The 14,946-nt window shown below is 41.1% G+C and overlaps 1 protein-coding gene across 3 annotated transcripts in view; it reads left to right on the forward strand.

Moving 5' to 3' along the window:
• DOCK11 (dedicator of cytokinesis 11) overlaps positions 1-14,946 on the forward strand; it is a 174,493-nt gene that overhangs the window by 127,218 nt on the left and 32,329 nt on the right. For all 3 annotated transcript variants that reach the window (XM_078147802.1, XM_020963411.2, XM_020963412.2), the window contains 5 exons: positions 109-246; positions 9,311-9,493; positions 10,569-10,682; positions 12,273-12,488; positions 12,580-12,637. In XM_078147802.1, coding sequence (XP_078003928.1) covers positions 109-246; positions 9,311-9,493; positions 10,569-10,682; positions 12,273-12,488; positions 12,580-12,637 — 709 coding nt within the window. The remainder of the gene's footprint in view (positions 1-108; positions 247-9,310; positions 9,494-10,568; positions 10,683-12,272; positions 12,489-12,579; positions 12,638-14,946) is intronic.

Here is a 14,946-nt window from a genome sequence, read left to right on the forward strand (position 1 = left end):
TTAGAATTTTCTCTGACTTGGTAGTTTGATAAGTAGTTCTGTTAGTGCTTATCAAAAGAACAAAAAGAACATGTTGCAAAAATGCAATTGTTTTCTTGTTTCTTGTAGAATCAACTCTTAAACAATGATGGCCACAACCCGTTAATGAAAAAAGTCTTTGATATTCATCTTGCCTTTTTGAAAAATGGACAATCAGAAGCATCCCTTAAGCATGTATTTGCCTCCCTGAGGGCTTTTATTAGCAAGGTGAGTAAGGCAGAAGGCTTTATGGCAGCCACCCAGTTGCCCTAAGAGGGGGTGGTTGGCAGACACTGCCCCCAAAGGACTCTGCTACTCATTTTGCTGGTTCCCAAGAACTCAGGTAAAGAAGCCAAGGAGAGTATCCTTGTAAAAGTCGATAAAGAGCAACAAAGCAACAGCCTTAAGACAGAGGGTCTGTAATCCAAAATAGTGGCTGCTGGTGGTTTTTCTCTTAACCCTTTCATATCCTACTTTCCCAGAAAGTTCCTAGAGGCCTATCATTTTAATTCATTCATTCATTCATTTATTCATTTATTTTTAGTTTTCAACATTCACTTCCACAAGATTTTGAGTTCCAAATTTTCTCCTCATCTCACCACTCCCCCCACCTTAAGACAGAAAGCATTCTGAATACTCCTTCCCTTAATCTGCCCTCCCTTCCATCACCCTCCCCCTTCTCTTATCCCCTTCCCCTTCTATTTTCCTGCAGGGCAGGATAGATTTCTATACCCCATTGCCTGTATATCTTATTTCCCAGTTGCATGTAAAAACAATTTTTGACATTTGTTTTTAAAACTTTGGGTTCCAAATTCTCTCCCTTCCTCCCTCCCCACCCACCCTCACTGAGAAGGCAAGCAACTCAATACAGGTTATACATGTGTAGTCATGCAAAACACTTCCATAGTAGCAACACTGTGAAAAACTAACGATATTTCCCGTCATTCTACCCCACCTCCCATTTATTCTATACTCTCTTTTGACCCTGTCCCTCCTCAGAAGTGTTTGCTTCTGATTACCCCCTCCCCCAATCTGCCCTCCCTTCTAATCATCCCCCTTCTTATCCCCTTCCCTCCTATTTTCCTGTAGGGTAAGATAGATTTCCATACGCAAGTGAGTGTGTATGGTATTCCCTCCTTAAGCCAAATCCAGTGAGAATAAGATTCACTCATTCCCTCTCACCTTCCCCCACTTCCCTCCACTGTAAAAGCTTTTTCTTGTCTGTTTTATGTGAGATAATTTACCCCATTCTACCTCTCCCTTTCTCCTCCCAGTATAATCCTCTCTCAACCCTCAATTTTATTGTCCAGATATCACCCCTTCCTCTTCCACTCATCCTGTGCCCTCTATCTACCTATCTACCTATCTATCTATCTATCTATCTATCTATCCATCCATATTTTTCCCTCCAACTACCCTAATACTGACAAAGGTCTCATGAGTTACAAATATCATCTTTCCATGTAGGAATATAAACAGTTCAACCTTAATAAGTCCCTTATGGTTTCTCTTTCCTGTTTACCTCTTCATGCTTCTCTTGAGTCTTGTATTTGAAAGTCAAATTTTCTATTCACCTCTGGTCTTTTCATCAAGTGTCCATTTTTCCTGTGAAGGATTATACTCAGTTTTTCTGGGTAGGTGATTCTTGGTTGTAATCCTATGTCCTTTGGCCTCCAAAATATCATATTCCAAGCCCTCTGGTCCCTTAATGTAGAAGCTGTTAAATCTTGTGTTATCCTGATTGTATTTCCATGATACTTGAATTGTTTCTTTCTGGCTGCTTGCAATATTTTCTCCTTGACCTGGGAACTCTGGAATTTGGCTATAATATTCCTAGGAGTTTTCCTCTGGGGATCTCTTTCAGGAGGTGATTGGTAGATTCTTTCAATTTCTATTTTACATTCTGGTTCTAGAATATCAGGGCAGTTTTCCTTGATAATTTCTTGAAAGATGATGTCTAGGCTTTTTTTTTTGATCATGGCTTTCGGGTAGTCCGATAATTTTTAAATGATCTCTCCTGGATCTATTTTCCAGGTCAGTTGGTTTTCCAATGAGATATTTCACACTGTCTTCTATTTTTTCATTCTTTTGGTTTTGTTTTACAATGTCTTGATTTCTCACAAAGTCATTAGCTTCCATTTGCTCCATTCTAATTTTTAAGGAAGTATTTTCTGTAATGAGCTTTTAGACTTCCTTTACCACTTGACCAATTCTGCTTTTTAAGGCATTCTTCTCCTCATTGGCTTTTTGGACCTCTTTTGCCATTTGGGTTAGGCTATTTCTTCAGGTGTTATTTTCTTCAGTATTTTTTTGGGTCTCCTTTAGCAAGCTGTTGACTTGTTTTTCATGATTTTCTTGCATCACTCTCATTTCTCTTCCCAGTTTTTCCTCTCCTTCTCTTACTTGCTTCTCAGAATCCCTTTTGAGCTCTTCCATGGCCTGAGGCTGATTCATATTTTTCTTGGAGGCTTTGGATGTAGGAGCTTTGACTTTGTTGTCTACTTTGTCACCAAAGTAATGTTTGGTCATGTTCGTAGCCAATTATTTGACTTAAACTCTTTGTTAAGTTAGGGGTCTGCTTCCAGTACTGTCCTAAGCTTTGGGTTTGTACAGCTGTTTTCAGAGATACTTGTAGGGACCTGTAAGTTTTCAGTTCTTCCCAGGTGGTATGATCAAGGGCGAGGTGTTTACTCCTTTCCTGGCCTGCGCTCTGGTCTATGAGTGACCACAAGCACTCTTTTCTGTCTTGGAACTGTGAGGAGGTGATGTGCTATATGAGGAAGTGGAAATGCCCCTCACGAAATTCCTCTGGAAGAAATTTGTGCTAGAAGTGACTTGATTTTAAAGGCACCTCAGTATAGTGAAAACATGGCTTTGGAGACAGAGGTCCTGGGTTAAAAACCTGATCTACCATTTGCTACCCGTGTGACCTTAAGCAAATAACTTAACCTCTCTGAGCTTAGTTTTCCTTACCTGAAAAAATGAGGAAATTGAACTAGATGATCTCCAAGGATCCTTCCACCTTGAAGTCTCTGTTCTTCTGACATGCTCATTGTCACACAGCTAAGATGGCCAGATTCAGAATTTAACTCTCTGGTCCTCCTTTGCTTGGTCTTTATATTGTGCCCTGCCAGCTGTCATCCAGGGCTCTGTACTGGGCTCTCTTTTCCCTCTGTACTATTTTGCTTGGTGAATCTCATAGTGGATAATCGCCATGAATTCAATTATCATTTCTCTGCAGATAATTCTCAGATCTATACCTCTAGCCTTAACCTCCAGTCCCACATTTCCAGCTGCCTACTATACATCTAGAACTGAATGTCCCATAGACATCTGAAGTTCAACATGTCCAACGCTGAACTCACTATCTTTGCTCCCCAACTTTTTCCTCTTCTCAATGTCCCTAGTACTGTCAAGGGTCATACTGTCTTCCCATTCATCCAGGCTCTTTCCTCTCTTTTACTCCCCATATGTAATCTGTTGCCCTTCTCTCCTCTGACATTGCCACCATTCTTTCATGACTTCATGCCTGGACAATTCCAACAGCTTTCTTGTCAGTCTCCCTGCCTCACATCTCTCTCCATTGCACTATACCCTTCACAAGCTGTCAAAGTGATCTTCTGTCTTCCACTGTCTCTCAGAAATCTGTCCAAGTTCATGTCCGTTGCTTCCAGGACACTATCCATCTCATCCTCTGCCATTCTCTTCTTCTTTTGCCTTCAATATTTCCCAGCATCAGAGTCTTTTCCAGAGTCCTGTCTTCTCATTATATGGCCAGATATTTAAGCTTCAGCTTCAGTATTTGTCCTTCCAATGAATAGTCAGTTAATTTCTTTAAGTATTGATGGATTTGATCTCCTTTCTGTCTAAGGAACTGTCAAGTCTTCTCCATCACCACAGTTTGAAAGTGTAGATTCTGTGGCACTCAACTTTCTTCATAGTCTAACTCTCACAGCTATATATTACTACTGAAAAAAATTATAGCTTTGACTACACAGACCTTTGTTGACAAGGTGATGTCTCTGCTTTTCAGTATGCTGTCCATATTTGCCATAGCTTTCCTTCCAAGGAGCAAGTGTCTTAATTTCATGGCTGCAGTCACTGTCGGCAGTGATCTTTGAGCTTAACAATATAAAATCTGGCACTGTGTCCATTTTTTCTCCCTCTATTTGCCAGGAAGTAATGGGACCAGATGCCATGATCTTAGTTTTTTTTTTTAATGTTAAGCTTTAAGCCAGCTTTTTTTCACTTTCCTCTTTTACCTTCTTTAAGAGACTTCTTAATTCTTCTTCACTTTCTGCCATCAAAGTAGTATCATCTGCATATCTGAGATGGTTGATTCCAGCAATCTTAATTCTGGCTTTTGATTCATCCAGCCTGACATTTTGCATATAAATTAAATAAGGTTACAATATACAGCCTTACTGTACTCCTTTTCCAATCCTGTTCCATGTTGGGTTCTAACTGTTGCTTCTTGACCCACATACAGATTTCTCGGGAGACAAATAAGATGATCTGGTACTCCCATTTCTTTGAGGACTTGCCACATTTTGTTGTGATCCACATAGTCAAAGGCTTTTGTATAGTCAGTGAAGCAGAAGTAGGTGTTTTTTCTGAAACTCCTTTGCTTTCTCCTTAATCCAGTGAATGTTGGCAATTAGGTCTCTAGTTCCTCTGCTCTTCTGGTAATTTTCAGTTCACATATTGCTGAAGCCTAGCTTGCAGAATCTTAAGCATAACTTTGCTGGCATGTGAAATAAGCACAACTCTTTGGTAATTTGAACATTCTTTGGCATTGCCCTTCTTTAGGACTGGGACACAAGCTGATCTTTTCCAATCCAGTGGTCACTTTTGAGTTTTCCAAATTTGCTGGCATATTGAATGCAATAATTTAACAGCATCAACCATAATTCCATCACCTCCACTAGCTTTATTGCTAGCAGTACTTCCTAGGGCCCACTTGACTTCATTCTCCAGGATGTCTGGATCAGTGACCACACCATTTTGGTGGTCAGCGGTGATGTTAAGATCTTTCTTGTGTAGTTCTTCTATAAATTCTCACCACCTCTTCTTAATCTCTTCTACTTCTGCTAAGTCCCTACCATATTTGTCTTGTTGTTGAGTCTGACTCTTCATGACCCCAGTTCTTAACAAAGATACTGAAGTGGTTTGCCATTTCCTTCTCCAGCTCATTTTACAGATGAGGAAACTGAGGCAAACACAGTTAGGTGACTTCCCAGGCTCACCCAGCTAGTAAGTGTCTGAGGCCAGATTTGAACTCAGGAAGATGAATCTTCCTGTCTCCAGGTCTGGCAGTCTATCTACTGCAGCATCACCTAGCTGCCCCTTTTTCTTTTATCATGCCCATTTTTGCGTAAAAAATTCCCTTGATATTAGTGATTTTCTTGAAGAGATCTCTTATCTTTACCATTCTGTTGTTTTCTTCTATCTGTGCATTGCTCATTTAAGAAAACTTCTTGGTCCTAGGATGAAAAATGCTATCCATCCCCAGAGAAAGAACTGATGGTGTCTGAATACAGATTGAAGCAGACTTTTTTACTTTCTTTATTTTTCTTGAGTTTTTTCAGTCTATGTTTTCTTTTACAACATGATTATTATGGAAATGTTTTACATGATTATATATGTGTGACCTATATTGAATTGCTTGCCTTCTCAATGGGGGAGGGTGGGGAGGGAGGAAGGGAGAGAATTTGGAACTCAAAGTTTTGAAAATGAATGTTAAAAATTATTTTTACATGTAACTGGGGAAAAATAAAATAAAGAAAAGAAAAAAGTAAAAAAAACCCTTCTTATCTCTTCTCTAGGATTCTGCATTCAGTTGGGTCTGTTTTTCTCTTTCTCCTTTACCTTTGGCTTTCCTTCTTTCCTCAGCTATTTGTAAAGCCTCAGACAGTCATTTTGCTTTCTTGCTCTTCTTTTTCCTTGGAATGTTTTTTGTTGCTGCTCTTGTACAACATTGTGAACCTCTGTCCACAGTTCTTTAGGCACTCTAATCAGATCGAATTCCTTAAATCTATTTATCACCTTGCCCTTCATATTCATAAGGGGATGTTATTTAGGTCATACCTATACAGTATGTTCTGATGGTTTTCCCTGCTTTCTTCAATTTAACTCTGAATTTTGCAATAAGAACCTTATGATCTGAGCCACAGTCAGCTCCAGGTCTTGCTTTAACTTCATCTGTGGCTGCAAAAAGAAAAATCAATCTGATTTTGATATGGACCATCTGGTATATTGACTCTGGTAGAGTCACCTCTTGGGTTGTTGAAAAAAAAAGTATTTGCTATGACCAGCAAGTTATCTTGACAAACCTCTATTAGTCTCTGCCCTGCTGCATTTTGTACTCCAAGGCTAAACTTGCCTGTTAAATGATCTTTTGGTCACCTACTTCAGCATTTCAGTCCCCTGTGATGAATGTGACATTTTTGGATGTCATTTCTAGGTGGTGTAGGTCTTCACAGAACTGAGCAACTTTGGCCTCTTCAGCATCAGTAGTTGGAGCATAGACCTTTATTACTGTGATGTTAAACTGTTTGCCTTGGATTTGAATGATTTTCTATCATTCTTGAGATTTTACCCCAGGACTATTTTTATCACCCTTTTATTGACTATGAGGGCTACTTCTAGCCCACAGTAGTAAATGTAATAATCACCTGAATTGAATTCCCCCATTCCTGTCCACATAAGATCACTGACACCCAAGATGTTGATGTTTAATATTTCCATCTCCTGTTTGACCACATCCAACGAACCTTGGTTCCTAGGTCTTACATTCCACATTTTATTGTAGCCCTTGAAGATCCTCATCCCAACTTCCGCTCTCACACAGAAGTCAGGTCTCTAAGCTAGCTTGTCTTTCCTAAGTCTTCTCTTTTCCAGTCCCTTCCACTGAGCCTCATATGGCATAGTCTCTAGTCCTCCCCATCTTGGTCACACTCCCCTAGGCATGTCTCGGCTTGGCAGTGTTCTTCCTAATAGAACAGGGGCTGGGGAGCGTGCACGACGTGCTTGGCCGACACCATCCCCTTGGTGATCGGCTGCTGAGCTCAAACTGGCACTGACTGGCCAAGTTGCTTTCCTGCTCTTTGTTTTCTATTCCCTTACTCACTATTCAAAAAAGTAGATGGCTGCATGTGTGTGTATTTAAACTTTAGATATAGTACATACAAAAATCCTCTGCCTGACATCTTGGGAACTTACCTAGCCTGCTTTGTAGCACCGTATTGTTCAAATACTCCTCTCAGTGCTTCAGAAGCCATGGCAGAAGGCGGCCTCCTCCAAGTATATGGTGACACCTTTTATGTGATAATGGTCTAGATGAGTGTTTTTGGAGAAGTTTGGCTTAAATTCTGAAGCCTACAGGTGTTTGTTTTCTGTAAGGCAGGTAGGTGGCACAGTGGACCATGGGACTCAAAGAGACTTGATTTCAAATCTAACCTCAGGCGCTTATAAGTTATGTGACCTTGGGCAAGTCACTGAACTTCCATTTGCCTCAGTTTCCTCATTTGTAAAATGGGGATAATAATAGCACCCACCTTCCAGGGCTCTTATGAGCATTAAATACGATAATATTTGTAAAGTACTTAGCACGGTGCCTAGCACACAGTAGGAGCTATATAAATGCTACTATTATTACTGTCATTAATATATGCAGGCTGTGTAGTTCAGGAAGATCTTATATGTATGAGTGTTCATATATGTATAAATCAACAACCATTTATTAAATGTCTAATATGTGCCAGAGACTGTACTAGGTGATGGGAATACAAATGAATGAAACAATCCCTACTTGCGTGGAAATTTACTTTCTAATAGGAGAGACAACCAAGACATATATAAGTATATAGAGAATAAATACAAATAAATACAAAATAGTTCAATCCAAGGTAATTTGAGAGGATCAGAAAAGGCTTCATGCAGAAGGTGCTACTGAGCAGGACGTACAGAAGGAGGCACAGTCAGTGCAAAGGCCTAGAGATGAAAGCTGGAATGCTGAGCATGAAGAACAGAGAAAAGGCCACTTTAGCTGGATCACAGAGTGCATGCTATAGTGAGCCTAAGAAAGATAGTTTGGGGCAAGGTTGTGAAGGCCTTTAAATAGGCAAGTTCATATTTGATTCCAGAGGTAATAGGAAAGGCATTGGGTATTGAGGTATCGAATAGGAGAGTAGCATGCACACAACTGTGATTAAGGAAAATCACTTTGGCAGTAGTATGGAGGACAGACTGAAGTAGAGAGAGACTTGAGGCAGGAAGACTGATTGCAGTGGGAGGCTGTTGCAATAATCTAGATGAAAGGTGATGTGGCCTGTACTAAAGTGGTACTTGTATGAGCAGAGAAGTCAGGTGCAAGAGATGTTGTGGAAATAGAAATGGCCAGATTTGGCAGGGGCAGAGGGAGAGGGAGGAGTCAAAGTTACCTACCTGGGACACTGAAATAATGGTAGTACCTTGGACAGAAATAGAGGAGTTTGGAAGAAGGGCAGGTTAGGGGTAAAGATAATGAGTTCAGTTTTGGAAATGTTCAATTTAAGGTATCTCAGACATCTGGTTTGAAATGTCCAATTACCAACTAATGATGTGGGATTGGAATTCAGAGGAAAGTCTGAGGTTGATTATATAGACCTGGGAATCATCTGCAGAGAAATGATCATTGATCCCATGAACTGATTGGGCACCAAGACAGTATTAAAGGAGAAGAGTAGGGGGCTCAGCACAGGGCCTTGGGGGATAAGATACCCGTCTTTCTGAGACATGTTCTGGGTGACAAACCAGCAAAAGAGACTTGAAAAGGAACAATTAGAGAAGTAGGAGGATGTATGTCATATAAATGTGTGTGTATATGTATATAGTTGCTTCACATATGCCCAGTTTTATTGAAAGATGTAGCTGGGTTAGTGAATACAAATTTATCCTAGCCATGACTTTCACAATACTTAGGTTGTAATGTGTAAAAACCATACAAACCATGAAAATCTGGAAGTTCATGCTGGAGTCCTACCTGCTTCAGAAAGCCTTCCTGACTCTCTGATGCTCATGGCATTGAAAGTCCCATGGCAGACAATTTCCAGTTGACCTGGATCAGTCTCCTCTGTGTGTCATTAGTCCCCAACTAGCCTGGGAGCTCCTGAGTCTAGCTTTTACTTTCAGTATTTGTTTCATATTTCCAGAGCACAGGTATGGGCAGATGGTATAAGTCAATCAGTCCTTACTGCTGGATGTGTGGCTTTGCCAACACCCTTTTCCCTCCACTCTCCCTCTTCTTTCCCAGTTTCCTTCAGCCTTTTTCAAAGGCCGCGTCAACATGTGTGCGGCATTTTGCTATGAGGTCCTCAAGTGCTGCACCTCCAAGATCAGCTCCACGAGGAATGAGGCCTCTGCATTGTTGTACCTGCTGATGCGAAGCAACTTTGAGTTCACCAAGCGGAGGACCTTCTTGAGAACACACTTACAGGTCAGCACCGAAGTCAAAGCCTGGGAAATGATGGGGGCAGCATGTTGGAGAATGGGTGAGAATGGTGTGGAGGTCACTCTTAGCAACTTCCAAATTCTCTGGGCGAGTGTGGTAAGGTTGGAAGGAATCTTTGTCCGCTACTACATCTCTGCACTTCATGTTTCTTGCCAAAATGGGTTGACTTTGTTCTCTTGCCTGACACACGGGCCACACGTCTCCTATGTTTGTGATTCCCCAAACATGTGATCCACTGAAATACTACCTTCAGAGGCGCGTGCTCGGGAGTTCAAGCATTGAGTTTTCAGGGGTCCCCTGTGAAATGATAAGGACTGAACCATTATTAACATAAGATCAGAAGATTTTAGAAGTGGAAGGCACTGTAGAGGTCCTCATGCCAAACTTTCTCATTTTACAGAGGGGAAAAAGTGAGGCCCAGAACTGACTTGCCCAGCTGATCAGATAAACTAGCAAGATAGCAAGGGAATGCAACACAGGAGAGAAGCAGATGGGGGAGGAAGGGATGTTTGGGGGCGGGGGGTGACTAGCCATGGCCCAGACAGTGAAGGCAAAATATAACTTGAGAGCCACTATTCATTATTTCCCAAAACTGCTGCAAAGTAGCCTTGGGTCACACTATAAGACCAATGAACCAAACAGAAGAAAGGCCTTGGTACCAATTTGTACTGGAGACTTTGGGATTAGCAATGCCAGCCGCATAATGCAAATCCATAGGCTCGTTTGTTTTTTTTCAAATAATTTTTGATCAAAATAAATGAATCAGGAAAATTTGTAGTTATGATAGAACTGTACAGACTCTTTAGAAGAAACTCAGTCTTTTTATAGAAACTATTTTGAATGAGAGACGCAGCCTGGCATGGTGAAAAAGAGCCACTTAATTACCCTTTCTGAGCCATAATATTGTATTATGTATTACCCTTATCCAAAAGGGTAGATAATAGTATGTTCATTAACTACTTCATAGCACTCGTAACAAGGTAAGTGCACTTTAAACTGTACATTGATCTATAAATGTAAAAAAAAAAAACCCCAACTCTGGTATCCCTCTTCCCCCCAGATAATAATTGCAGTAAGCCAGCTGATAGCAGATGTGGCACTGAGTGGAGGATCAAGATTTCAGGAATCTTTATTCATTGTTAATAACTTTGCAAACAGTGACAGACCAATGAAGGTAAGTCTTCCTAATTGGTAGATGAGGTTATTTCTAGAATTCAACTATCATAATTACTCAGGAGATATTTGTTTGGACTATGTGTATCTGAGGCCTCGTGGCCAGCTGGCATTGGAGAGTGATTCTTCCAGTGGATTTTAAGCCTGCCCTGAAACTGGCCTGGGTTCAAATATGCTAGTTTGGATTGGGTTTTTTTTTTTTCATGTCTTGCTCAGAATTACTGAGCACTTGGACTTGGGAATATATGGAATCATGAAACATTCCCATGGGGTTCTGTCCAGGCTGAAGAAATCAATTTGAAAAATTCCAGCTGCTTTCCAGCTGGGAGGGAGCATCTGTCTAACAGCCAGTGTTACTGGTTTCCAGCAAATCCCACTACTGTAGAAAGAACTTGGGCCATGTAATAATCTTTCCCTTTTGCATTAATAGTCTATTATTTACTTAATGGGCCACCCTCCTCAGTGCCATTGAGGGTTTTCATATTTAATGAGCTCCGGGTTATTTAGCAACTGGTTTTTACAAAAATGGGGCTTGGGGTTGCCTTTTTGGTAGAAAGGGTTTTACTGAAACATTTCTAAGATGACTTAATCATATCCTTGTGGCTTGCTCACGGCTAATACATGAACAACAAATCCAGTAAAAACTTACAGAGCACTTACTGTGTGCCGGGCACTGTGTATTACAGGTTATGGACAGAGGAAGGCAGAAATGGGGGGAATACTGTATGTGACTTACCTGTGGATAATCTATTTTTAAATGGTCACTGAGCTGTATGGTACACACTTGTGTTTGTAAATCAATGTAAATGAACTCCTGTCTGTGTCTCTTGTGCTATTCTTCAGCACCTACACAGATATAAATGGGTTATTCTAGTGGAATTATGAGAAAGGGTCTTAACTTTTCCTCCAGCATAAATAAACAAGCAAGCAAACAATAAATGAAAGATGATGAATGAAGAAATGCACAGGCCCGTGGGCACCCACACAAAAAGACACACCCACACAGTGAGAAATCTCTTTAATTTACTAAACTTCCAATCTGCTCTAGTCCAGGTACAGTCTCAGAAGAGGGATTACTGACCTTTGAAAATTCTTTTGGACAAGGACAAGTTCATTTTATGCAATGCATAACTGGTCATTTGGGTCAGAGAATTTTCCTGTGCCAAGGCTCTGGGGGAAATCATTTAGCCTGCTTCTCATTTAGCCTGCCAACTTACTATATATGGTAGTCAGGGGATGGACTAAACATGCCGGGCAAGGCTGACTTCAGTATTACTCCACAAGGAAATGGGAGAAACACAGCATGGTCACTACTTTTGCTGAAGACCTCATTAAAAGTTGGGGGCCATTAAAGATTGGCCAGATGTGTGCATTGGCATCAGCTCAATTTTCCAGTTCTGTCAAAACTCAATTCTGCTTATTTTGTATATGTCAGAATTCTACCTTTAGATGTGCCAATGGGCATTTCTTTGAAGCTGAAATTCTAGTGGCAAAAAAAGAGTATGAAGTTCTCTGGGTAAAAAACTGACTCACAACACACTGGACTATTATGAAATTCTTCTGTGTTTTTTGTTTGTTTGTTTTAAATTAGGCAACTGCTTTTCCCACAGAAGTGAAAGATCTGACCAAGAGAATCCGCACAGTTCTTATGGCCACAGCTCAGATGAAGGAGCATGAGAAAGACCCGGAGATGCTGATTGATCTCCAGTATAGCTTAGCCAAATCTTATGCAAGTACTCCAGAGCTCCGGAAAACCTGGCTTGACAGCATGGCCAAGATCCATATCAAGAATGGCGATTTTTCCGAGGTGACTGTTGGTGGCTACAGTGCAGCCCTAGCTACAGGGGCTTCTGAAGCCCACCCCGCCTGACTCTCCTTTCTTTCTCATCCTTTTGCAGGCTGCAATGTGTTATGTCCATGTAGCAGCTCTGGTGGCAGAGTTTCTTCACCGAAAAAGTAAGCTGCCATCGGTTTGGCATCAGAAAAAGGTTGACTAAACATAGCGATATCTATGGCACCTATTTGCTAACACTGTGAAAAGATGTTGGTTTCAAAAAACATGTTCAGCTTTAGATTGAGTTGAGGTTCAGCAGAATTTGTTACTAAAACAAGCTGGCTTGTTCATTTTGCCTTCTGCTTGCCAGAAGGATTGAAGATAAGAGTTTTCGGCAGTGCCAGGTCCAGTGTGCAGTGTTTATTTTCCCTGGCAGATGGCCTCACATTGCATTCCTGCAAAGCTCACAGCAAGAGAAAGAACTTGCTTCCCTGACATCTGCCCACATTTCCCCACTGGCCGCCCATGGGAACACCTGGATTATTCGCAGGTGCCCTGCTCTCCTGGGGCCTGGAGCTGGCTCCCAGGTCTTTGTGGTGTTTGCCCTTGTTACTACAGGGGTTTGTCTTGGTGGCACCTTCCTTTTCTGAATGCCTCGCAGAATACTGTACCTACTCACATCATAAAGCAGGTGCACAAGTTTGGAATCTGCCTGGCACTAGGGAGAACCAGTGAAGCAATCTGGCCTTATCTAGCAGAGCTACCCAAATGACTTCCTGCTGAGACTGGGGCAAAAGCCATGCTAGGGCAAAAGCAAGCTAAGCTTTGGAGGCTGTGGGAACAAAACTTCAAGACTTCCCTCAAGATTCAAGTATTTATTCATTTAGACACAAATCCCTACTTAGTTGAGGAATCATTGTTCAATTATCTCCTATAAATATATAAAAATTACAGATAACTCACAAATCTTTTTCACTATCATCATCCTATCTGAATTCATTTCACTTGGATTCTCACTTTAAATATTACTGAATACTGAGATTGCTTTGCCCAATTCAGATAAATACAACTTGTAGGCACTTTATTGTTCTCCTTTTAATGATGTTGCCACAGCTTTAAAATGGCAAGACATTTACTAGAAAAGGCCTGACTTTCACACTTTTCATGTCAAGGGTATGCCTGAAAAGAAAACATAAAATATAAAATTATAGTACATTAAAAATATTGGGCAGAACATGGTGCTCCAGGCCTGTAAGCCCTGTGCGTAGATGGTTAAGAACTCTGAGCTGCAGTGCACTCAGGTGACCTGGCATCTGGACTAAGTCTGGCATCAGTATGGTAAGCCCCATGTATTAAATGGTCACCAGGCTGCCCAAGGACAGGCAAAGTGGCCCTGGTCAGAAACAGAGCAGTCAAAGCTCCCATGGCCAGCAGGAGTGGGATCAGATCTCTGAGTTTCTGCTGCACCTTCAGACTGGGTAAGATAGGGAGATGTATTCTCTGGAGACAAACAAACAAATATAACATTGAATTTACAATTCAATCATTCCAGATAACTAGAAAAGTGAAGAGCACCTTATGTTGGAAAGATTTGCCATAATCTGTTTTTAAAAAGAAATTAAAGTTAGGCCCTACTGTCTCCTAAACTGGTAAGAATAAAATCTGAAATAAGGGAACCCTTCAGTGCCTGCCGACCACACAAATCTATTCCTTATTTTTTAAACAGATTGCTTCCCCAATGTCCTCCACAAGTGCAGATTTTCAAAATTAAAAGAGAACCAAATTTATCAGTCTTTCAGGGTTAGAATTTAAGTGGAGTGTTAAGCAGAGTCTCAATGAAAATCATGTGTAAATCTCAGTGTAGTTTTTCAGGCACCCGCATTAAAGAGAGATTCCCAACGTCACACACCAGCACATGCACCATGCAGCAAGCACATTCAGTGCCTGTAACTGGTTATTTCAGTATTTATCGTATAAGGTCTTCAAGGTCTCTTGGAATTTATTCTTCTTGGGGCCAGCTAGGTGGCGCAGTGGATAAAGCTCCAGCCTTGGAGTCAGAAGGACCTGAATTCAAATTCGGCCTCAGACACTTGACACTTACTAGCTGTGTGACCTTGGGCAAGTCACTTAACCCTGACTGCCTCACCAAAAAATAAGAAGAAGAAGAAGAAGAATTTATTCTTCCCTATCAAAGTTAACTTCTCTCTCTGGGAGAAAACTGAATATCTCAACTTGAGAGAAGGTTGCATATGCGTCATTGATATCTTGGTCAACTAACAAACCATAGAAAACAGTTCTTAAGTTACTCAGACCAAGAGTCAATCAGTAAAAAGTTTTGGTCATTGGCATGTCATCCAGGCTAAACCCTTCACAGACTCGCAGAGGACTAGTAGGCTCATCAAAGGCTGTATGAGGGCTGGAGACACAGAGCACATAGGGACAAATCAGAATAGAGAACACAGAATGTTTCACTGTGAAAAGCCAGATTGCT

This window comes from Phascolarctos cinereus, unplaced genomic scaffold, assembly GCF_003287225.1.
Source record: "Phascolarctos cinereus isolate Bilbo 61053 unplaced genomic scaffold, phaCin_HiC Scaffold_8;HRSCAF=390, whole genome shotgun sequence".
Classification (NCBI taxonomy): Eukaryota; Metazoa; Chordata; class Mammalia; order Diprotodontia; family Phascolarctidae; genus Phascolarctos; species Phascolarctos cinereus.